At 39.1% G+C, this 26,140-nt stretch overlaps 1 protein-coding gene across 4 annotated transcripts in view; it reads right to left on the bottom strand.

The window, feature by feature from the left end:
• LOC134350589 (rho guanine nucleotide exchange factor TIAM2-like) overlaps positions 1–26,140 on the bottom strand; it is a 276,948-nt gene that overhangs the window by 101,668 nt on the left and 149,140 nt on the right. For all 4 annotated transcript variants that reach the window (XM_063056011.1, XM_063056010.1, XM_063056012.1 and 1 more), the window contains 4 exons: positions 11,777–12,997; positions 11,088–11,523; positions 8,312–8,484; positions 6,708–6,932 (listed from right to left, as the gene is read on the bottom strand). In XM_063056011.1, the coding sequence (XP_062912081.1) occupies positions 6,708–6,932; positions 8,312–8,484; positions 11,088–11,523; positions 11,777–12,991 (2,049 nt within the window). In that variant the 5' untranslated portion in view covers positions 12,992–12,997. The remainder of the gene's footprint in view (positions 1–6,707; positions 6,933–8,311; positions 8,485–11,087; positions 11,524–11,776; positions 12,998–26,140) is intronic.

Genomic DNA, 26,140 nt, shown 5'->3' with positions numbered 1-26,140 from the left:
CTGGCTTACGAACCGTTTCATAGGAATGCTCTACCTTCGGATGGTGGGGGAAACCTGCACCAGCTCCACAGTAGCTTGCTGTTGGGAGGCATGCACAACAAGAAACATCAAGTGGGATACCTCAGAAGTTCCTGTAACATCTGAAAACTCTCTGGTACCAATTTCAGATGTTAGAATAAGACTGGCTCTTTTCAGGGCAGTTCTAGTCTACAGGCTCCGTTAACGAGCTCTATATTCCTTTATACTTTGGACTAAATGAGAAGTTGAAAGATTTTAGAGAGATCTTCCACCACCTCTCCACACGCCCTCCCCAAACTACTAACAATCTTTTCAGGGAAACAAGAGCGTCACCATGCAACAGTTTGTTCTAACAAGGCACATAAAGGCATCATTCATAACGCTGCAGGATATTATGTCTCAATCCATGGCAAAGAAGGTAAATGGAAAAATAGCTGACTCAATGAATGCAAATAATACATCTACTTTTTTCCTTCAGCAGAAAAAGCCACTGTTTATTTTTGTTATGTTTAGTTCCAACCTGAGTTGTTAACTTGCTCAAAATAACATTTAAATTTGAATGTGAAATGCATTTTCTTTTTAACCAATCCAGATGTACTGAATGAGTCACAGGATACAGCAGCATACTCTCCCATAATACAAAACAGATTGCTGAGAATGCAATGAAATTGTACATTTGATAAATTAGCCTCAAACACAGTGTGCAAGGAAAAAGGAAAACAGTACAAGCTATTCTATCTCGTGTTTGTACCCCAATCCAGTTAGGTTATGGCTAATCTGTTACAGTAAATGCAAAATTAACTTTTCAATCTGGTATTTCTCACATTACAGAGGATTCCATCAAGTTGACTGTGGTTTCATGTGAGATCTACAGAAATTTGGGAACTCTGAATAATAAAGCTATTAAGTTTTTTTTCTAGTTTGCAGAATTCAGTGCTGGATCTTACAGATGCTAGAACAATTTCTTATAAATATTTTGAATTTAGCCATTTATTAAAGACCCATTCTAACCATATTTTATTTAGACTTAACCACAGAAAGAGCTGCTAGGATCCAAAAGAAATGCATATGAGATCCAAAAGAGGGAATGCAGAGGACCTGCTCTAGTTCATTCACCAGAACTGCTCTATTCTGGTGTAATTAATGGATGGCTCCACATTATTATAAAAGCCTAGATATTATCTGTACTCATTTGATCATTTCTCTATCATTATATTTCAAAAAGTAGTTCAGAAATGAAAACCTACTCAATATTCATTTTCATTGTTTGAATTGGCACATGACATTAATAGAAGAATCTTGCAGAACACATACTGTGGCAAAGATTCTTTCCAGCTGGAAAAATAGGCTGAAAAATGGCAGATGGAACTTAATTCAGACAAGCATGAGCTGTTGCACTTTGGGAGGACCAATCAGTGTAGGACTTGCATGGTGAGCAGCAGGGCACTGAGGAGTGTGGTAGAACAGAGGGATCCGGGAATACAGGTCCATAATTCCTTCAAAGTGGCATCACAGGTAGATAGGGTCGTGAAGAAAGTTTTTGGCATAATGGCCTTCATAAATCAAAGTACTGAGTACAGGAGTTGAGATTTACGTTGCAGTTGTACAAAACATTTGTGGGCCTAGTTTGGAGTATTTTGTGCAGTACTGGTCACTTACCTACAGTAAAGATGTCAATAAGATTGAAAGAGTGCAGGGAAAATTTACAAGGATGTTCTCAGGAGTTGAGGACCTGAGTTATTGGGAAAGGTTGAATACATTAGGACTCTTTTCCCTAGAGTATAGGAGAATGATGGAAGATTTGATAGAGGCATATAAAATTATGAGAGGTATAGATGGGTAAATGAAAGCAAACTTTTTTAACAGAGGTTGGGCAAGACTAGAACTAGAGGTCATCAGCTAAGGGTGAAAGGTGAAATGTTAAAGTGGAACATGAGGGGAATTTCTTCACTCAGAGGGTGACGAAAGTATGGAACGAACTGCCAGTGGAAGTCGTGGGTTCAGGTTCAATTTCAACACTTAAGAGAAATTTGGATAGGTATATAGATGTGAGGGTTATGGAGGGCTATGATCCAGGTGCAGGTTGAGGGGACTAGACAGACTAATAGTTTGGCATGGACTAGATGAGACGAAGGGTTTGTTTCTGTGCTGTTGTGTTCAATGACTCTCTAGTTGGAATGGAAGATAATTTATTCCTTGGTAATGATAGGTTTACTGGTACCCACCAGATCATTTATCTGAACTGAATTCTGGAAGACAGAACTTTTAAAAGACCATATTGAAGTGACATAAGTGGAATTGAGAAGAGGAAGAGAGTGTACAGAAAAGAGATATGAATAAACTAAGTGGGTAAGAATATGGCACGTGCAATCATTATAGAAAATGTAAATGATAAAAAAATGTACTTGAGCATTTACTGCAATTATAAAGGACCTTGGTACGATTGCATCAGGTGTCCTGGGTACAGTTTTGGTCCCCTTACTAATAAAAATATTTGCTAGACTGTTTCAAGGTTTTGTAGAAATTGTAGACTGGAACTGCAATGTCTGGCATTTAGAAGAACGACAGGAAATCTAATGGAAATTTGCAACTTTCTTCCAGGGCTCAATATAGTGAATGTTGAAGGGATGTTTTCCCCAGCTGAGGCATCCAGACCAGTGCACACAGCCTCTAAGAAAGCAATGGTTGCAGTTAGGATTGAGAAGTAGACACATTTCTTCACTTAGATGCACTGAATTTTTAAAATACTCTTTCTCCCACAGGATTGTGAAGGGCCAGACATTGAATTCATTTATTACACACATTGAGATATATAGGGATAGTGCAGTAAAGTAGCATTGAGCTGAAGGTCGGCTGTAATTCTGATGAATGGCAATTCAGTCTCAAAGGCAAAGTGGCATGTTTCTGTTTTGCTTTTAAATCAGCTTTCTGCATTTTGCAATGGAAGGTAACAGGACAATCAAGAACAACCAGGCATTTACTAAAATAGATCAGTCTGTTTGTTTCTGTATCCTTTGGAGTTTAGAAGAATTCGGGGAGATCTTAGTCAAACAAATAAAATTTTACTGAGTTTGTCAGGGTAGATGTTAAAATGGTTTCACTTGAGGGAGAACAAAGGCACAAAGCTACAAAGTAAGAGGCCAGTCATTTCTGGATGGAAAATATCCAGAATCCTCTGCCCAAGGGTGGTGGTTGCCAAATTATTAAATGCATCTGAGGTAGAGATGGTTCAATATTTGAAAGATCAGAAAATTAATGGTATGGACAACTGGCACAGAATTAATTGAGGTCAGCATAGATCAGCCATGACAGGGAAGACTTGATGGACTCCTATTTTCTTGTTATTTGAAGTCTATGAGAAAAGTAGTCACGTAGTGCAGTTTCAAAATTCAAATGCTTTACAAATCAAGCATTCTATTTCTAAAATAACTTTTACTTTTGTAAAATAACTTACTTTTGCCAAATAAACCACAAATTTCTTATTTTAATGAGAAATAACCCAAATATTGGATTAAAATTGAGCTACTTTCCCCCTTTCAGGCATAGTTTGTTATTTGTAAATTATTTCAGGTGATTCAGAGGCATCCCTGCATTATTCAGGAGGACCCATTTTATCAACATCCAGTGAAGGTCATTTCACAAAGGGAAGTGAAATTTGAATGTTTGATGATAATTGAATAGTTTCCTGTTCCAAAATTTGATTGTTCATCTTGCAGCTGTTATGTCTGTTACTCCAAAACATAAAAACTAATTAAAAGGAAAACATGGAGCTGGGAATAACTCATGTACATTCTTCATTTTACTTGAAGCGAGGCACACACTTAGGACATGGTGGTATCATGGCATATGTAATGTATTTTTGGTAGGTGAAGCTTGTGGTTGTGAAACAATCTCAGGTTCTGGAGCTTCCTCCTTGGTGGGTTTAGGAGTTGACCCTTGGACTACAGGAAGTGGTTCTGACAGCTCTGGATACCTTTCTTCTGGATGTGTTGGCATCCTGAACAGTGCATGGCAAGCTCCACTGGACGATGTGGATCATAATGTGTGAGTACAGTGGCTGATGTCACCATTTCATTTCCTTTTTATAAACCCACCTCACACTGCTTTGCCCATTGCCATTTCTTACTGATCTGTAGTAATGAGTTCAAAGGTTAGAGCACAGTGGCCAGGTTTGACATGAGCCTGTTACAGTAATTGACAAATCCTAAAAAGGACCACAACTGTAACACGTCCTTTGGTCTTGGGGCATCCACCACTGGTTGAATTTTCTCAGCAGACTTATGTAATCCTTGTGTATCAATAATGTGACAACAGTAAGTGATGCTTGGTTTAAGGAATTCACACAGCACGTCATGCTCTGAGCCCACAATCTAATCCTTTTAATAGTCTTAGAATTTTGGAGCTGTTCCTTGTCATCCTTGTACAAGCCCATTATAGTGATGAAGCATTTGTTGAGTGCTTATGATGAGAAACACCTTGGACTCTTCTTCCATCACCATCTACAGGTAGGCCTTTGCTAAGGCCATTTTGCTGAAATGCTTCCCTCCAGAAAGATATGTAAAGGTATCCTCTATCCTGGGCAGAAGATATTGATCTACTTTAGCTACTGGATTGATGGTGATCTTGAAATCGCCACAGATCCTAACAGACCCATTCTTCTTGGCGACTGGGACCATTGGAGTTGCTCATGGTCTCTGCTCATCTTGGGACAGAATTCCTTCAGCCTTCATGCAATCTAACTCACCTGACTGCTTTGCAAAAATTCTTGAAGACTGGTGTAGGCGTCATCCAGTACCTTTCGTAATTTACTTTCAGTTGATTATTTCAGGGGATGTGGCATGCAAATAGCAGTTGGCTCTCCAATCAAGATGTAGTTGGTTCAGCCAATCTCAGTCCCACAACGCTGGCCCTCCTGGTTTTACTACATACAAGTCCAATGTGGCTTGCTGGTTGTTGCATTTCACTGTTATGGATGTATTCCCACAGGATATATCCAATCTCCAGTACAAGTTGGATATCTGCAGGGTTTCAGTACAGTATCTTTGAACTGCCAAACTCATTTTGTGGAATGACTGAAACAGCTGAGCTAGGGTCCAATTCCGTTTTAATTAATTTCCTGTTCACTTCTGGTGTAAGCCATTTTGCACGTCTATTGTTAAGAATTCAAACTGTAAATCTCAAGACTATCCAGTGCTTTATCACTTTCATCACTATCAGACTTTTCATCAACAGCATGCAGCGAAGTGTTCTTTTTGAAACTGGAATTTGACTTTTTCTCTTCTCTGTGCAGTCTGTTTATTTTCAGTCTGCTGTATATGTGTCCTACTTAGTTGCATTTTCGGCATTTCATCTTTAAGACTGTATTGGCCTGGTGTGTGTTATCCCCAGCCACAATGGCAATGCAACTTGTTCAGCCAAGCAGGCCTCCATTTAGATGCGATAATTTTGTTCACGCTCACTTTCATTCTTGACTGCAACTCAATTGTATCTCTGTCTGCTGTTTCCATTGATACAATAATTTCAACGACTCTTTTAAATGTAGGTTATGCTTCAGTTAGGAGCCATTTTTGAATGCTTTCTTGCACGATTCCACAAACTAAACAATCTGACAATGCTCAGACAACTTCTTCAATTCAGCCACGTAGGTTGAGAAGGACTCCACTTTCTTTTGATTATACTTATGAAACCTAAGGTGTTCTGCAATTGACAATAGTTTTGGATCTAAATGTTTCTGCATCAGAAATATTGTCTTATTTTTCATTGGTTATTTAATTTGCTTCAAATTACTGCTCAAATTACACTTAGTATGCAACATCCAGTTAATTGTTGTGCAATCAAATGCATCTATCTTTCCAATGTAGCCAACCATTTTAAGAGTCAAGATTCAATTTATACATTCAAAGAATGTATAAATTATACATCTTGAGATTTGCTTCCCTACAGGTAACCACAAAGAAAGAAACATAAAAGAATGCAATTTAAAAAAATAAAAATAAAGAATTCTCTGACCACAGCTTTGCACTTTGCTCATCTCAGTGAGCTTCAAAATGTATTCACAACTTTTGTCTTCGCAATCTTTCAGCCAATGTTTCAGATCCCATTTAGGACAAAATCTAATCTCCTCAACTCCATTTGAATTCTTTTTGCCAACAGTGTGCACTGTTTTTGACTTCTCCATTATGAGAAACAAGCCTTTCTTGTTCATCTAATCCAGGTTTTTCAATTTTACACCATCATTCCAAACAACTCCAGCCAGCTAGTTTCTAATTTATTGCAAGACTTCATCAACTCAGTAATTCCTCGATGCTGTCATATTTTTGCTGTCATCTGGTGACAAACAAATTCTGATACAAGTTCCCTGTTCTGATATTATTTAAATCAGCCATAAAGGCAAGCATCTCTTAATTTTAACAGCTTTACTACTTTGGAGATCTGCTTGTCTAGATGTTCAGTACCTTATTATTTATTATGCATTTTCCTAGGGTTGTGTACCCACCACTTACTCCACTATTTTGAATGGCATTTACTATTTTTCTTAAGCTGCCTCAACATTACATTCGATAGCTTCCTGCTTCTTATAACCAACAACTTGCTTCTTTACTATTAATTGCAACACCAATACACATCTATAACAGCACACAGTACATATAAAGTTTCTGTTCCCAGAGAACAGTAAGATTTAAGTATACCTGATTTTCAATTGCCTTCCTGTTTTTAGGATCATTTACAATGGACAGCTGCAACTCTGCCATTTTCTTCATTTTTCCATCCATATCAATTTTCTGCATTAAGCTTTTAGTTTCATTTTTTAATAGCTTGACAGTATCTTCCTTGCCATGCTGCTTTGCAAACACTGATGCACATGCAGAGTGTATTGCTGTTATCCAATTTTCAAGATCAGTTTGGCTTGTAGCCTGAAAACCGAACCAGAGAACAATTAAAACATAGCACGAGTGTCCTGTAAACTTCTGAAAATGATACTTCAAAAATGCTGATGTTAAAATTAAAATGAAATTTAGATGTGCTGCTGAAAGCACTGAGGGCAATGACTATTTTATTGTAAAATGTTATAAAACAGTGCACTGAGGTTATGGATATCACCGAACAACAAAGATTTTGCTTCCTGAATACTTTTGGGTGTACATTATGGAGTTTGGGTTGCTGATCATGAAAATCACCATGACACTTTCCTATCATGCACCATCTTTTTGAAATTAACTGTATTTGTTATTTTGATTCATAATTCAAGACAATTAAAATGTTGCCCACGATGTAAGCTAAAAAGTTCTGTATCTTTTCCAGGCATGACTGAGCATGCTTAGGCAGGGAGGATGCTGCATGACAGAATAGAAAGCCTATAAATTTCCATAAAGGATTTCAATATTTGAGACAGGTGTTTTCCCCAGAATCGCCAATGCCAAGGTTAAGGAAGGCATTTTTGTAGGTCCACAAATCAAACAGGTCAATGACAGGCAGTTCAAAGACCTTCTAGTGAAACCGGAAAAAATCACATGGAAGGCATTCATAGATGTTGTTAAAAATTTGTACTCAGACACTGAGTACAAATGAAAATCATCAATAAAACATTTTGGCTTAGTTGAACTTTTCCAAAGTGTCAGCACTATTATTCAATTAAACATATTATATTCAATAAGAGTTAATTTCTTGTTTCTCAAAATTCCTACGTGATACAAGTAGTCTGAAATTATACTTGTGTTCAACTTCAAGTAGTCTACCATAAACAAAAAAAATTGAGGAAAAAGTTTGTTGTCCAATGTATTCACATAATTCCAGACAACTAATATTTCATTGCACTTCATTCATTGGGAGATGGTAGACAGAAGATTGAATGAAACCATGAGAAATGGTCATCCTAATTTTTTGTTCTGCTTTACAGTTTAACAATCATTTGTTACTTTGTCAGATCTTTCTCAAGTTCAATAAAACCAGAATGTTATTGCTCATAACAAAGAGTTTATTCAATTCATTTATCCTATCATTTGGAAAATGCAGTTTAACATAAAACCCTGTTAATTTTTTTTTGATATAAAAGACCAGATTTTGATTTAGCCTCGCTAGGTTTTGTTTGCAACACACCTATTAATTATGAACGCCAGCCTTTCTCACTTCTCATGATTTATGAATCATGATGCCTATGGAACACCTTGGGCCAATGAAAGGGTTGTGTAAAAATAGTTGTTATATCCAGGAATTTTGAATTATTTGGCTTTGCATTTGCCAGTCTCATTTATATGCTAATTAAGATTAATCTTTAGTAAATAACAATAAAAACCTGAAATAGGACAACATCCCCGAAGGCATTACTAAGACAGAACACATTCTCTTTCTTGGGATGTTCAGGTACCGGCTGAACAATGCTATCCTCAGCGAACAAGGCGTATCTAGGCACACTGCTCTGCTCCATGAAGTTTTTCCCATTGGCCTCATAAAATAAGAGGGTACAACCTTTAAAAGGGAAAGCAAAAAAAAAGCATCAATTAAACTGCTATTCAAACGTTTCTGATGAAGAGAACAACAGTATGGAGTTCTGATTTATTCATCTTTCTATAGGTTAGATCCTCCTCTTCCGTGACAGTAAAGTTTTAAACAGGTTCCCTTCAAAATTCTTGTAGACTTGCATCCAGAACTCGATAACCACAACATTTACATCAATACTAATTATTTCTTCTTATCAAAAATGAATTGACTGAAGTAGCTAAAGTGTTTTCTGGTGCCCATTAGTGGTGAATGATATAACATAGACATATCTCTGTTCTAAATGTTGTGTTACATGTACTACTTTACTGAGATGCCATGCATGACTTATGTAGGTAGGTGTGCCACGAGTTAACAGCACTTTTAACATTTAATCTGATCCCATAATCGGAAGGTTGGATCCCTCCTATATCATATAACAATGACAAAATATCCACATGGAGATTTAGATCAAACACTTGACTAAAACATAGGGTATATTTTAAAAAGCAATTATATGCCAGATTTATAGGTCAAGGTTGCTCCAGTGGAAAATCTTGCTGGTTCAATGAATTGATGGGCTGATCCGGCAAAGCCAAATGGGTTTTAAGGCGGCAAACTAATTTTCAGCTAACTGCTGATTTTTGAAGAGATTATTTAATAGGTAGATAAGGCAGTGTCAGTGAATATTATGAAGACGTACTTCCAGAAGGGATAAAGTCTGATGTAACAAACTATTGGCAAAAATAACACAGCATAGTACTTAAAATAGCCTTTCAACTAATACGGAAACAGGAGATAGTGTGAGGATATAAAGACAACAATCTAATTGGTAGGACACAATAAATGAAGTGCTCACAACTCTTTTCAGACCCTCAGATTTATCCTGTATTTATGAATGATTTGAATGCAGTACAAGTTCAGACAAGTTATATAAAAACAGAAATATACGATTCAATCTACTGGTAATTTAAATCAAGTACCAGTCTTTTACTTTTCCAATTGTGTAACAAAATTCAGATTCATGATCCAGGAGACCTACATAAGGTATATTTTGCATAAGGTACATACCCAGAGTTCATAACTATTTCTCAAACTTCCGGTAATGCCCCTTACCCCTTCACCATTTCCTATCCCCTTTTCCCCCTCTCACCTTAGCTTCTTGCCCGCCCATCGCCTCCCTCTAGTGCTCCTCCCCCCTTTTCTTTCTTCCATGGCCTTCTGTCTCTTTCACCAATCAATCTCCCAGCTCTTTACTTCATCCCCTCTCCCTTCAGGTTTCACCTATCACCTTGCGTTTCTCTCTCCCCTCTCCCACCTTTCAAATCTGCTCCTCAGCAATTTTTCTCCAGTCCTAACGAAGGGTTTCATCCCAAAATGGCAACTGTACTTTTTTCAAGATGCTGCCTGGCCTGCTGAGTTTCTCGAGCATTTTGTGTGTGTTGCTCGGATTTGTGTTCAAAACCAAAATATGACTTATTCCAAGAGGTATGCTATTTTATCAATAAAACAATGAAGCAGATTTGTCACTTCATTGATTGCCTGTCCCTGGATCACACCTGCAATGTGATAGTGGGCACAATCTACCTTTGGAGAACTGGATTCAAGCTGATTGTCAATACCCAGTATAGTCCAAGGCCTCTGAGACAAAATAACTTTATACCTGTTGAGATCCTATACCCAGGGTCACCACCTATTTTAGCTGTCTCTGAGACTGAATGTTTCCAAATGACTTTTGACAAATAGTGTCAAAAAAACAAAATTAATTTAAAATAATTAAAAGTTAAAAACACACATTCTTAAAAATAATAATCTTAACGTAACTGAATTAAATAAAAAGGGTCCATTCAGTCACTCTACCAACATTTCCCAAACATGCAGGTAGACTAGGGACCAGCAGTTGTCTGGACTGCGAGTGGAAAGCCTGCAGGATGGGCTGCAGCTTTATCCAAAAGATTTGCCCCATTTGTAATGTATGCTCTCTACCAAAGATGAAGCAGGCAGCCTAAATGGGGATCCATTATTAAACATATTAGAGTATTAAAATCTTCTGGTAACTAGCATTTAAATATGACAATATCTCCGTTTAAATTCCTATAATCTTCAGATCTCCAAGGGTGCCATCCTGTCCAGTTCAGCAAGGATGACAGTGTTGCTTGCAGCAAGAGCCTTGACATTTGTTAATTTGCTGAAGCTTAGTGATCACAAAGGATTCATTGTTTAGCTTTCCATATCACCACCATCCAAGAAAAACAGTATTAACAACTATTATCATGTAATATTCCAAATCTAGTGCTGGGATTATAAACCGTTACTTACACAAACGCTGGAGCAATATGCTTATTGCTGCCAATCAAATACACATATTTAAATTACATTAATTCTCTTAGTGTAATGTGATAGATTTAAGGTGCTCTTATCATTCAGCAATTTACATGACTACAATCACAATTAATTAGATATAAACTATAGTTCAGTTAAATTAATAATTATTCAGCCATTTTCCATTCATGTGTAAGTATGACACTTCATTCAGAAATTAATGTTCAGAGAGTCTCAACTGCAATGTGCCAAATCTGGATTTTAATGGTTACCTTTAAGAGAAACCCAATACTGTCGCCATTTTCTGCGAGGTGCAAGTTCCAACTTCCTTTCCTTCTGATGTGTAACAAGAGGTTTGAAAGACAACCAACCAGCCTTTCGCACACACCCTTGTTCTTTTTCAAACAACAAATCCAGCTGCTCTAAAGAGCTGAAGGAATCACTGCTGGTTTCCTCACTTCCTGTGGAGGGGTCTCTGATATCCACTGATACATGACCCATTTCCAGCTCACGCATGAAGTTTTCATAAATGCTCTGTCTCAGGGCATCATTGCCCACTGCATTGGCAGAGTTACTTCTGGGAGGTAAAGTATAGCTGAAGCCTGGGGACCACAATGAACATGAAATCTGTGAAGGAGAGCTGTTGTCTGCAGTCACTCCATCGATTCCACTGTCACAATACTCATTTACATCCTTGGATCTCGAGTCCTGAAAAATTGAAAAGATATTTGAAAATTATTTCTGAAGCTTATTTTAGAAAGTTAAACAAGTCTTATTCATCACAGTACAGGAGTCCATCTCAGACTTGCAATAGTTGTAGTTATAAATTAATTTGAAGCATATTTGAAGTGATCTATCGTAAAACTCTGACATCAAAACACTGCTCTTGCAATAACATGTACATTACTTGTTAACTTACGAATACATCTTCAGGCTGTCATTAAACAGAACAGTTCCTCACCTGTAACTTCCTTTTCTTTCTTGTGAGGCTGCCAGTCCACGCACTTAAGCGTCGCATTCGACTTTTTAAGGCAGCTCGTGAGGCTCCATCCTCAGAAAAGTGTCTGGGTTTTCGACACGGGAGTGTATAGGAGGAATACTGCATGGGACCTTGGTCTTCCTCATCAGATGGCACATTCATGCATTTGGAGAAGTCACTCTCAAACAACTTGCTGGTGTTTAAGCCTGCTGTGTTTCTGGTATGAAGTGAAAAATCATTTCCTGAGGGCATGCAATGTCCTACCCCTGTGTCACTGTACATTGCCTGAAGAGAATAGAGGGACGACTTTTGGAAGTGTTGTTCATCATTTGGTAAAATGCTTTCTTGATTACGTGCCTCAGCAGTTCTCATAGTAGTGTACACGTGATCAAAATCATTGGTATACGCACGGTGACCCCACTGCAATTCAGACCAGGAATATTCAGAGCTTAATGAGCTACCCTTGCTCGATTTTAATCTCTCCTCATCAAGTGGAAGACCCTGGTCCATTACACATTCTTTACTGGTGTCAACCTGCACCTCATTTTGCTTGCCAGTATCCGATTCCATAGCACAGGAGTACCTGAGCAGCTGAACGGGCCCTGGGGGTTCCTGGCAGGTTGGGCTGTTGCTACTATTGCCAGCACCACTGTGAAACTCCACCCTTAGGCTGTTGTCAAATCTTCCCAGTGTTCTGATGAGAACCTTTGGACTGTATTCTCCTTCTGGTTTCTTTGACTGGATTATGTTTTCCGGAAACCCATGCCCATTTAAGACAGAGCCATTGCATTCCAGACTTTTACTCAGATCATCTGTTTTGTCAAGAATGCAAGGAAAATTGTTCCCAGATAACAAAACAGATTCATTGCTACAGTCACGTTTATGCACGTGACTGAGGTGACATCTGCTATGAGCGTTGCTATTGCTCATCACTAAAGATTCACATTGACGTGAAACTGGGAAACGCTGGTTATTTTTATGCTGGGAAAGGCAGTTCCTGCCCAGTGACCTTGCTTTATAACTTATGCTGTTGCCACCATGACCCCAACCAAAGGAAGATCGAGACTTTTCCTCCTTAACATGGACACTCCGAATTTTGAGGGCACATGTCTTCTGCCTGCTGACAGGCATCGACTTTCCCTCAGTGCTGTTGCCTTTAGTTCCCTGCAGGTTATACTGGCTGTCCGAATTCCCCATCTTGCACTGAAAAAGGAAAAAAAGGGGCAATTAACAGCTCATTAGTAAAATAAGACATCAATTACAATCAATGCAATTTGATTTGTTTTCACTATTTCACAGAAAGTTTGAAACCACCTTCCATTAAATTCTAAATTCAGGGATAGCATTTCATTATTAATGGTTAAATCAAATTTGTACAGTAAAATTGTTTTTCAATATCAATGAAACAAACTTTTCATCAAAAACACGCATGGAGAAAATACTGTAAATGTTACCAGAGGTTTAGTCATGCTTTGTGGTATGCAAAGGAACATTCTTAGGAGAGTCTATTTACAGGACACACAATTACATATAATTTTATAGATCAGCTTTCTTCACATTTCGCAACTTCAGTTTCCAACTCAAAAGCCAGGTGTTCATCACTGCCCCATAACTACTGAAAACCATATAAACACATCCATCTGGTATACATCTTGAGAACGGATGTTTTCCTATCCGCACTGTGATTTCCTGTTGTCACTATTTTTTTATTGAAAGGTTTTATGCCTTTTATAATAGAACTATTAAAATTTATAAGCATATCCAGTGAACACCTTTACATATCGTCATTAAAGCTGCTGCCTGAAGAAATCAACCAAACACAGATTCCGATTTAGTCATGGCCCTAAACGGACAACTGAACACGCAATGTTGATGTTACGCTGGAGGTCTATAAGACATTCGTGAGGCCAGATTTGGAATTTGAAATCCACAAATTACAGGAAAGATATCAATACGCTTGAAAGATTGCAGAGAAAATTTACAAGGACTTGAGGACCCAGGTTATAGGGCAAGTTTGAATAGGTTAGGACTTTATTCCTTGGAGCACAGGGGAATGAGGGGAGGTCTGATAGAATATGAGGGGTATCGACTGGGCAAATGCTTGCAGGTTGGGTGAGACTAGAACAATTGGTCACAATTTCAGGGTGAAATATTTAAGGGGAAATCAGAGGGTGGTGCGAGTGTGGGACAAGCTGCCAGCAGAAGTGGTAGATTCGAGTAACATTTTAATATTTAAGAGAAGTTTAGATAGGTACATGGATGATATTCAGAATCGGATTCACTTATTTATCACCTGTACATCAAAACATAACAGTGAAATTCGCCATCACAACGTAACACATTCCAAAACCAACACAGCATGCCCGCAATGTTCAGCAGAACAACACAGAACACAACGAAACAGACCACAGAGCAAGAAAATAACAACAAAACATGACCTTCTCTCTCTCTCTCTCTCACACACACACACACACACAGTCCTCCAGCTTCAGCAGACTTGTGGATTTGCAGATGTTGGGTTTTGACTTGCCCAGTGGACTTGCAGACTCAGGGCTTTGGCCATCAGATATCGACTTTCGGACACTGATCTTCAGTATCGCCCCAGGACTCGGTGATGACAAAGAATGAAGACACCTGATAAGGGCCCCCAGTCTCCAGACTCACCAATGACCAGAACCCTGAATGCTCGGCCTCGAACTCCAGGCTCGCCAACTCATGTACTGAGGGAGTCAGTGGCCCTCGTGGCTCGGGCCTGCACAGAACTCCAATCCCAGATCCTTCATCCCCGCAGGGCTGCTGGCCCAACATCTGACACGAATGTCCTTCGGCACATCTCCATGTTGCTGTCCATCGAATGCAGAGCGGAGGCCTAGACTCTGGCCTGACCTCTAAACCCTAATCTGATCTTTAGCTGTTCCTTATTCCTATCCCTTAACCCTAACCTGACCCCTATCTTCCCTCTTTGTCCCCCAAACCATCCCAACAAACCTAAAAAAAACCCTAAGTCATCCAAACCATGACTTCGCTGAAGACCGCAGCTCAGTGCCACCTTGACTGGAAGCTATCCTGAGAGATGAGATGTGAGGCCTAGAGGGCTATGGTCCAGGTGTAGATAGATAGGACTGGACAGAAGACTAGGCCAGCATGGACTGGATGGGCCAAAGAGCCTGTTTCTATGTGTAGTACTCTATACTTTTATCCTCAATAAGCATTATATCAGATTACTCAAAATTCTATGACTCTAGTATACTCAGGTCTTTAGTTGCACTGACTAAGCTGATTTTTCAGATAATCAGATGTTATACTATTGGTATTCCAACATATATTTATTTCATCTTTTAAAAAATATTGGACAATAACACCCCAGTGAATTTGGTAAGTTTCAAAGGACATGGCCATGCAAAACAGATGAGTTCAGGTTATTGGTGAGTGGAAATTGCAAACTTCACCTGATAAGCCAGATGCTAAACCATATGGAGTTTCCAAATGGTTGGATAGTGTGTGATGTCTGTGGAGTTTATTAGTTTTTTTTTGTCACATTATGGATTTCCTCCTGGTGCTTCAACTTCTTTCCACATCCCAGAGATATGCAAAGTTGAAAGGTTAATAAGCTGCTATAAATTCTATCTGCATTGCAAGGGAGTGGCAGAATAGGTTATAGAGAAATTAGTATGGTGAAAACTTTCTTCTAATTTGCTCTGAATGGACAAACACCTCACTTTGAGGCTGTGACCCCTAGTTCAAGACACGCTAGCCAAGACAAACATCAGCTATGTATCCACGTCGTCAATTCCTTTATGAATTTGCACATTTCTATTGCCTTAAATTCAACATATACTGGGTCAGTCTGCCTAATGTCTCCTCAAGCAACAAAACTGTCATCTAAAGAACTAATCTGGTGAAATTCACCACACTCCCTCTTGACACCAGTGCATCTTTCTATGGGGAGGGTGAATTGAACACAAGTGTACATAATGTTCCAAAGGTAGTCTCACTAAGGCCTTGATGAATGGACCAGGATGTTTCTCATCCAATGCTCTTTAGAGGCCAACGTACCACTTGCCTTTCTAATTTCTTGCTGTAGCTGCATCATAACCTTCAATGATCTGTGTCCAAGGACAACCCAACTCCTTCTGAATACCAACACTATTCAATCCCACACCATTTTTAAAAAGTTTCCCTTTCTAGTTTTTTTTCCCCAACATGGATGACATCATAATTACCTGATGTCTGCAGTATTCCTAATTTCCATTCATTTTCATCTCCTGGCCGAGGTCAACTCTAAGAGTGGTTTGGTTGCTCACCTCATTGCCCTGCTCCAGATGTAAACTGCTTCAAGACAAGATGAATATAACGCAAACAACAGGAATTCTGCAGATGCTGGAAATTCAAGCAACATACATCAAAGTTGCTGGTGAACGCAGCAGGCCAAGCAGCATCTATAGGAAGAGGTGCAGTCGACATTTCAGGCCAAGACCCTTCGCCGGTCCTGACGAAGGGTCTCAGCCTGAAACGTCGACTGCACCTCTTCCTATAGATGCTGCTTGGCCTGCTGCGTTCACCAGCAACTTTGATGTATGTGTCAAGACAAGATGAGTTGGTCTGAAATGTTTTCTTTCCCAAATATCCTTTTCTTTAAGATCCAAAACAAAAATTACTGCAACTATTTAGTATATCAGTCAACATTGGCAGAATAAAAGAAAATAGTGATGTTTCAAGAATATCCCTTCATCAGAACTATGGCTTACACACAATCTGGCCTACAGAAACTCCAACCTGCCTAATTTTGCACTCTCTGAAATTTGTACCTGCCAGCACACCACTGTGCAATGCATCGAAAAGACACTGGTGATTTTATTTCAAATTGGTTTTAAGCCATGTCATTGTTCAGATTTGCATTTATAGTACACCAAATGGAATTTGCTGATCTCAAGTGCTGTGTAGACAGATGAAGCTTTGCCTTTTGCAAGTGATGGAAAAGGGAATGTGGGATGCCACTCAGGCTTCCATAATTAATTAATTAATTAATTAAGGTTACTGCTTCCATTGAAACTAACTGAAGAGAGCATACGCTGAAATGTTGGGTCATGTATCTTTCCCCCTTTTAGTGCTCTGAACCTTATAGCAGAAAAACAGGAACAGGATGAAAGCAAGACAGCCAACCATGCAAAATGAAAAACTGTAAAATTAAGGAAAATTCATTCACCCAAAAAAAATTAGACCTGTTCTTCTGTGCATAGATCTTGCCTGTCGTGCCAAATATTTCCTCTGTTTTTCTATTAGCATAATGGAATGGGCATAATAACTTCAGCATCGATAACTAAATCCAATTCATTTGACCCAGAATTCTACACAGAAGTAAAACAATTGGTACAGTTTTCGCCAATCCTCTCGCAGGAATTTCAATTTCCTCTTGTTCCAAAAACAATGGAATTATTTATAACACTGGGTTCTCTTTCAGGTTTCATGCTGTTTGCATTTGTATTTCTATCATTTTCCTATTAATAGTACTCAGCAATAACATTTCCAAACAAGTATGGCAAATAGTCTGTTGCAAAGTTTTTCTGATGCAACATATAGCTTGTTGATGATACTCAAGTACAACTATATTAACCTTTTCACTCTCCAATATCTCCCATCCATTCTGCCACATCAAATATCAGCACACAGCATTCCAATACTTTGGCTGTGATTACTTGTGCCCAAGGCATTCGAGCCAGCTCCTGTTACATGGGAACACATGTGCATTCAACAATTATTAGACAAGAAATTTACTAGAGACAATGGTCACATTTTCTGTTCCTGATAAAGGGTAAAATAAAAATGTCCCTTCCGGTGAAAGCAGTGAACTCAGGGAAAATAACCGGGTTTGAATTAGCATCCTTTCCAGACCACACAACTTTGCTGACCAGCTGTAAAACATGCAGTTCTCCAGCCCTCCTCTCAGTATTTGTTTGTAACTAATTTTGAAATCAAAATATTACCTTTTAGATTGGAAAAGAGCATGCAAATATTTATGCTTTAAAATAATCTTGCAATACAATGCATATAGAAAGTCCAAGAGACAGCAGATGGAGCAATCAAGAACAGCAATCTGCTGAAGCAAGTCAGCTGGTCAAGTAGAGTCTGTAAACTTCAACGCCAAAACTGCTGCTGTTTTGGGTTGAAACCCTACATCACGGTTGATGCTGGGTCTGACCCTAATCGTCTACAATTCCTTTGTCCCCACAGATGCTGCTCGACCTACTGATTTTCTTTGCACATTATTTGTTGCTACATATACAGCTGTTGATCAAAAATTGATAAAAGACCATTCATACCAATACAATTATTTCACATGCTTTTTAAGATTTGGGAATAAAACAATTCCTCAATCCTGATACTCTAGGATTGATTATTTTGGACTTGGACATGATATTCTGGAATTTATTGATTTCAAAGCTGAACGTATCCCTGAGATCCAAAGAGACCCAGCTCCAACATTCAAACCCATTCCATTAATGATTCAAGGCACCACTGAGGATTTTTTAAAAGTCACAACCAGCCTGCTTGTAATTTGATTTGTCGGTTAAAGAAAAAAAATAACCCAAATAGCAAAGTTGTGAATCATTATAATTTACTGAAAATGAAAGCAATGTATCAATGGTCAAAGGTGACCTCATGCCTAATCATCGATTGTGATCTGCTGTATTCAACAAAGATTTACTCCAAATAAATTTGTTGAATACGTGTCAGTTCAAATCAAATGTTGTCTGAAAGAAATTTATATTTTCCTTACACAATTAAAACACAAGGCTGTGACAGGTCTATAGTTTATAGTAGCCACCAAGGCAAGTGGGATTACAATATGTTACAAAAGTCTGCTCTACAGTCGTCTAACTCACTGGTTCTTGACTTTTTTTCAGCTCCTGGCCCACTTGTGACTTTCATTTACCTCTGCGGCCCCCCCACTCTCCATTAGTTGCTAAAGTTTTTTTTTGTTCAACTGTACTAATTATTCTAATATACAGTCATCATTTAAGTTTAACAGGTTATAAGTATTATTATACATTAAGTATAATGTTACTGGTTGGTGTATATGGAAAATAAAACAATTTCAAAGCTCTGAATAGAATATATATCATATTCTTCCAACCAGCAATGAAAAAGTGCTTAACATTGTTACTTTGGGTATTTAGTGAGATCTCTGTGACTAGGGCAAACTAGCGAGTTTTTGAATATCTGGTTGCAACTTGATTAAAGATAATCGAAGATCACCTCTTTTCACAGCCTCAAGATAGTTACAAGCTTATGATAGCAGGTGAAGAGCTTGACAAGAACCACATTCAACTAGATAAGAGGTGGAAAATCTAATTATACAAAAAACAACTTTGATTTCTCTCAGAGTTGTTGAATAGGATCTAGTGCTTTCCTGGTGTAGATGATGATTAAACTCTTCTCAGGCTTCCATCCGGGTACAGTTATCGATTTTAACTGACATTTCAATAACAAACTTTTCCACCTTCATCAGGGATGGTGCCTCAGCATGTCTAGTCCAGTGGTATTTACACCCCTGTTGTCTGTCCCTGCTGAATTCAAGTTCTTACCTTCATCTTAGTTAAAATTCTTTTTCTCTAGTTTTATTTCAATGGCTTCCTTCACCAGGCCATCCCAAAAGCCATCTGCACGGCACAGTAAGAACTGGAATTTGATTGTAAACAAGGTGGGACAGCCGAAACCTGATTGGATTAGTACTAACCAATCAGGAGGAACGGATGACGGGGGTCTATATACCATCAGACTGGACATGCCCAGGCATCATCCCTAACAAAGATGGCAGAGTTTCCCATCCAAACATCCATTAAAATACAAACCTGTACGCTGCTGGAAGCCAGAGGAGAATTTATTTGTTATTTTGAATAACACTAACTATCCAGACATTTTGCTGCCTGTGTTTGAATTTCACTTGAGCTGTTATATCACTCTGCAGCTCAAGAAGACATTCTTGTGATGTGGTGTCAACATTACTGACATTCACCCCAAATGAATCCACCAGTCAATCTGGAATATTCATCTCCAGCAGGTGTCTGAACTGAAATTCCATATCAGTGTGCACTTGCTTCAAATGATCAAGATAGACAAGCAGATCATCATCTTCCAATTCTGTTTTAAGAGTGGCCTCTGGGGTGTGAACAGTGATTCGTGTTTGGTCAAGTAGGAGCAGGGGTAACGACTGACATACTGCACCACAATCACACACACATATGCTAAGCGGTATTGCTGCCTAATTGGCATCATCTAGCATAACTCCCTATTTATTTCATTCAGAATTGATATCAATTTACATATATTATTTTTTTATTTATATATTTTAGTAATATTACATTTACATAGTGAACTTATCATGCACATTCAGAAGCTCCTGTGGCTCCCAGTTTCTTGTATCTGTGGCCCCTACGAAATCCAGCATGGCCCCCTGGGGGCACATGTCCCACGTTGAGAACCATGGCTAACTGGTAAGCTTCCTGCACCCTCCCCCAAGATTGTTAACCTTTTAACTCAAACAAAAGGTCAGTGTAGTGTACAGCTGGCAGACTTTACCAAAATCTTTGGATGTGTCTGTAAATTGATAGATATGGGTAGCAGAAAGCTGCATTGCATCTGGTGAGTTTTCGATGTCTCACATGGGCTTCCTGGAGTGTGGGGGGGGGGGAGTTTCTGCACATACCATTGCTTTAATTAGTTTGTACAAATTAAACTGCACAGTTCAGATGTGTGTCATGTCAAAAGAACAGCTTTATACCACTTTTAAATTCAATGTTATATGAGTCACATGGCTGTTTACCACATTAATTTTCCACTGCTATGTTTAGTCTCAACACAACCTAATCACTGGGGCCTTGCAGTACACTTGATATATTTAATAGGCACATTAAAACTTACACCATGTATTCTGATTCAAATCTAATACTTGCTATTCCACAATCCTAAGCAAGGGTGGAGCAATCATCAGTTATTTTTGATGAAGAGAATAAAGATACATATTTCCAACAAGCTTCTTCAAAATAATGCAGCTGATATTTATCTATAGTTTTTTTTTAATTAAGCGCAATCGTGAACAATAGCCAGAACAGAAACGCTGATCAAGTCAACTAGTTCCCACAGAGAACTCAGATAGGCCAATCAGATGGTTCACTGCTGCTCAGCGATAGAACACTAAACAGGCACAAGGGTCGCTAGCCCCTATATCACAGAAACACACCTGAGCGGTGCAGCGGAGGTATGTGCTAGGCATGACCTGGATCTGAAAGCATCATGTTGACTCATAACAGATTGTGTTCACGGTGGAACAGCTTATTCAAGGATGGGGTGATCAGCACAGATGGACAAATTATACCTCCACTACCACTTTTTAAAAAAATGATTTCTATACCAAGAACAACTTTTCAACTTCTTGTATGTTAATTAATATTACTAACATCCAGTTGGTTCACGCTTGAGTTGCTTAGAAATACTAAACATTTCAGGCAAAAACTTAATGATGCTGATATTTCTTTGTAGTTCAGCAACAGGAATTTTGCTTTGCTTTGGATCCCAAGATCCTATCACAGGTCAACGAATGTTACATTCCCAGAAGTGGGTTGAGGCTCCGCCGTTTCAAATTAAACAAGGCAAACGCATGAGAATGACTGTTGCATCCATGCAAATGAGGTGTACAGAAACCACTGTCTCTGCAGATTCACAACCCTTTTCAGAGCGATCTACGAGCAATGCTGAGAAATACATGACCCACTTTCTAGCCATTTGATTTTCCAATTCTGAAATGTTGGTACAGACAGGAGATCCCTGAATGATAACAACATAGGTAAGGTAGATCTGGAAAGCTACATTAAATTCAACACTTCAAAAAACTGACCTTCTTAACAGTAATCAAGATAAGCAACATATCAAGGTGCAGAAATCTGTACATTTCACTGAATTTTCTCCCATTTCTGGAATAGTATAAGATACCTGAAATAAGCCACTTTACAGGTTTAACCCAGAAATCCAGCCATGAATTGTTACACAGAGAATGACATGCTTCCTATGCAGTACGACATAGGAGAGTGTTGTCCACCAGCACTATGGCATTGCTTTGAAGTGTGCCTGTCACCAGGCACTTATAACCACTGTATACTTAAGAGTATCAGAGCAAACCCCAAACATGATTATAAACCTTGCATTCTCTTACATACCTTCATCCTTGTGGTGTTGACTCCTGACCCACTGAACTCAACTGGCTTCCTGACCAATAATTTCACCCTCCAATCAGTTTGTGACTCTAGCTCCAACATCCGACCAAGGGCACAATCCAACTCTTTAGATCATCTTTTTTTCTCTCTCTCTCTCTCTCTTTCCCCCCCCCCCCATCCCCACCCCCAATCCTAGATCAAATTGATTCTCTCCTTTGTGGGAGAACCTCCAAGAGGGCCATAACCTTGTGGTGGTTTGGAGGCATGCATGCCTCAGTGACGTAGAGAACCATGTTAGCTGGAATCAGGGCTTTATGCTTTAGCTCTTGGTAGGATCATCCATGCCAAACGGGTCAAAAGGTAGAGGCCAGACTAAGAGTGGTCCACTGGTCCGTTGGTCCTCCAGGTTTGGGGGGTTTAGCTCAGAGCTAACACCCCTGACTGGTAAAAAAAAAATTGTTATGGAAACAGCAATGAAGAATCATCTACATCTGAGTGTGATATTATTTCTGAGTCTCTAACTGGAACTCGCATGGTTGACAACTGTGAAAACCAAGAGGAAGTTGCTGACACGATGAAGCAGTCTGCAAACATTGCCAGAAGAGGAGGACACCTTCATTGCTGCCCTACATGCCAGCAGTATAACAGGCAGTAAGTAAATACATTTGTGGGAGAAAGAATCCAACCATCATTCAGGAGCACCCAATGTCTCTTGGACATGTGCTCAGACATGAAATGCATCTCCAGTGTGCCACCCTGGGACTTGAAAATTGTTTAATCTGCCGTTATCTCCAACATTAGATAATTTTTATGTTGATTAATGAAAATGGACTGTCCTTTCTTTAAAACAGCCTCAATACCATAAAAAGTGAGGAAAAAAAGATGTTTTAAAGTGTGATATGTAAAAGCAGAGCCTGATTATATGTGAGCTGTAAAAGCAAATCCACACTTCCAACTGACCAAATAAGATGGAGGAGTGATTTTGAATTTAGTATGTCACCTACTTCAGAATTAATTTCACATCAGGGACATAATGGCATAGCCTTGCTATGTCTCATACATTCAGCTCAAATATTATACTTTAGAGAGACAATATAATCAATGTCTTCCTGCTGAGGTAACTTCAGATTTGAAATATTAATTCCCATGTAGTGTACAAATCCCACTGTTCAATAGTCCATGTGGTCACACTTCTTGTACTACGAGTTTTAATAATTTCATTAAATTCTTTCCTAAGTCATCGTTCTGGTTCTTCTCGTCTAACAGCTGACAAACTCCATCAAGTTCTGGCATTGTTACCTATTTTAAGCATAGTGTAATATCTCTGGAATATATCAATATAACCAACACCACAAGCAAATACCAGAGGCAATTCCCCATGAGTCATTAGCATTTTCCAATCAATTTTCCCAAAATGAGTTGAAACATAGATCATATTTTCCTTTTGTTATTTATACCCAACTCATTCCCAGGATTTTGATACAAAGAAGACATCATCCACCATAACTAGCCAGCTTTGATTCTTCTGGCTTGTGAACTGAAGATGACCATGTACGGCAGATGCTTAACACTGGGGCACACAGAACAGTCAGGGATTTCAAGCCACGTAGTATGATGATCCACGCCACATGTTGGTTCATACATGGATGACTAATAACCACATTGTAAGAATTCACAGTACTCTCAAGACGAGGCAGTCAGTTATGTGGAATGACATTCACAATGTTTTAAGAAACTGATTGAGATGGGGGTAAGGATTAGGGGGTAGAAAGCTGGGGGCTGAAGGATGAGGAAATTGACTGCCTCAACAGAACAAGCAGGCAGCATACAAGACTGAATGAGAAAGATACAATAAAGTCACTTATTTGTATAATTATGCTGATTGATTGCCAAGTAACACAATAAACCTCCACAAGGATTGTAATATTCAACGTACATGCAAATGAATGGGTATGAATTATTTTTAAACCTAATTACAGCTCTGGAAGAATGAATCAATTCTCAGCTATTGATGCACTTTACTGTAGACAGCCTCCTGATGATGTACATTCATCCAGCTAGAAGGATTACCAAGTTCTATTTCCATATGTTACTTCATACTTCACAGATTTTCAATGCCCGTTTTGAAGCTATGACTGTTCAACATCTATTAGTGATATAAACTTTATCACCTTCTTAAATGAATATCCTGGAATTAGTCCAACAGCTGCCCCCTCCCAAACATCTTCTGGTCATGTACAGCATTCTGATAAGCACAGAACAGTCAGCACAGGAACAGGACCTTCTGCCTATGATGTTTTGCAAAACTAATTGAACTACTGATTTATGTTTAACAAAACTAATCCTTTGCGCTTACACAACATCCATATCCCTCCATGCTCTGCACATCCACGTCTTTCTTGCGAACCTTTTGAACACTTCTATCATATTTGCCTGCACCACCACCCCGGCAGTGCATTCCAGGCATCCACCATGGTGTAAAAATCCTACCCCACACATCTCCTTTGAACTTTAACCCTCTCATCTTAAATAAATGCCCTCTAGTATTAGATATTTCAACGATGGGGGAAAAAGATACTGACAGTTTACTCTTTCTATGCCTCACAATCTTATAAATGCTAGCACAAGAGCGTAGGACTTCAGGATTGAAGGACGTCCTTTCAGAACTGAGAGGTGGAGAAAATACTTTAGTCAGAGGGTGATAAATCTGTGGAATTTGTTGCCATGAGCAACTGTGGAGGCCAAGTCATTGGGTGTATTTAAGGCAGAGATAGATAGGTTCTTGATTAGCCAGGGCATCAAAGGGTATGGGGTGAAAGCAGGGGAGTGGGGATGACTGGAAGAATTGGATCAGTCCATGATTGAATGGCAGAGCAGACTCAATGGGCCAAATGGTCTACTTCTGCTCCTATATCTTATGGTCTAATGGTCTAAATCTCAACTAGATCTCCCTTCATGGTCCACTGCTCCAGAGATAGCAACCCAAGATTATCCAAACTCTCCTTACAACCCATTCCCTCTAATCTAGGCAGCATTCTGGTAAACCTCTTATGCACATCTCGAAAGCCTCCACATCCTTCCTATAATGGAGCAACCAGAATTGGATATAACACTCAAAATGTGGCCTGATGAGCATTTCACAAAGCTGCAACATAACTTCCCAGCTCTTGATCTCAATGTCCCAAACAATCAAACCTGCCAAATGCCTTCTTTACCCTCTCATGGGAAAGGCTTCGGGAGTAAACCCTGAGGAGAAATCCGGAGCTGGAGTCCCTAAGGCAGTCCAACGTTGTCTTCAACCTCGTCCTGGCAACTCCTGCAACAACACTGGTGCCAAGCTGTATTGGCCCCTGCCCTTCCCTTGGACAACATCGGTGTTGTGGAGAGGGGAGACTTGCTGCATGGGCAACTGTCATCTTCCACACAACCTTGCCCAGGCTTGCGCCCTGGAAAGGATAAGCAAGACTTTCCAGGCACTGATTCATGGTCTCGTGAGACTAACGGATGCCACCATATGCATAGATATAGGTAGACATGGCATTTTTTTTACATAGCAAGACATCCTTTGGTTTATTGTGCTTTCTGCAGTTGCACCCATTACTAATTGTATTTTAATGTGCTTTTTCTGCTCAAGTATCTAACCTTTTCTTTACTGCTGTGAGAGGCTTGGATTCAACATTCACTTGTCATAACATAATCTATCCCCCCCCCCTTTATTTTCTGCACACTAATCAAAATGCATGCTTTTTTAAAATCCAATTCAGCGTAAATCCTTTTCCACTTTCTCCAAAACACTTGTCAAAGTTTTGAATACTTCTTTTGAATACCTCCACTTTCTCCAAATATCAACCCATATTGTACAGTTGGTGTTGTTGGCCAACAGTGCTTTCTGTAAATAGCTGAATCTTCTTCGCACAATTCAATTCATATTCAATTCAAAAGTACATTTATTATCAAAGAATGTATAAATCGTACAACCTTGAGATTTGTTTGCTTATAGCTAGACACAAAGCAAGAAACCTGAAAGAACCCAATTAAAGAAGAAAAATAAAATACCAACACCCGATGCGCAAGAGAGAGGAAAAAGCACTAGTCATGTAAACAATAGCAGCGAACAACGTTCCAAATTAAACTG

This window comes from Mobula hypostoma, chromosome 8, assembly GCF_963921235.1.
Source record: "Mobula hypostoma chromosome 8, sMobHyp1.1, whole genome shotgun sequence".
NCBI lineage: Eukaryota > Metazoa > Chordata > Chondrichthyes > Myliobatiformes > Myliobatidae > Mobula > Mobula hypostoma.
The sequence above is the reverse complement of the archived record's forward strand: the minus strand, read 5'-3'. Positions and strand labels throughout refer to the sequence as shown.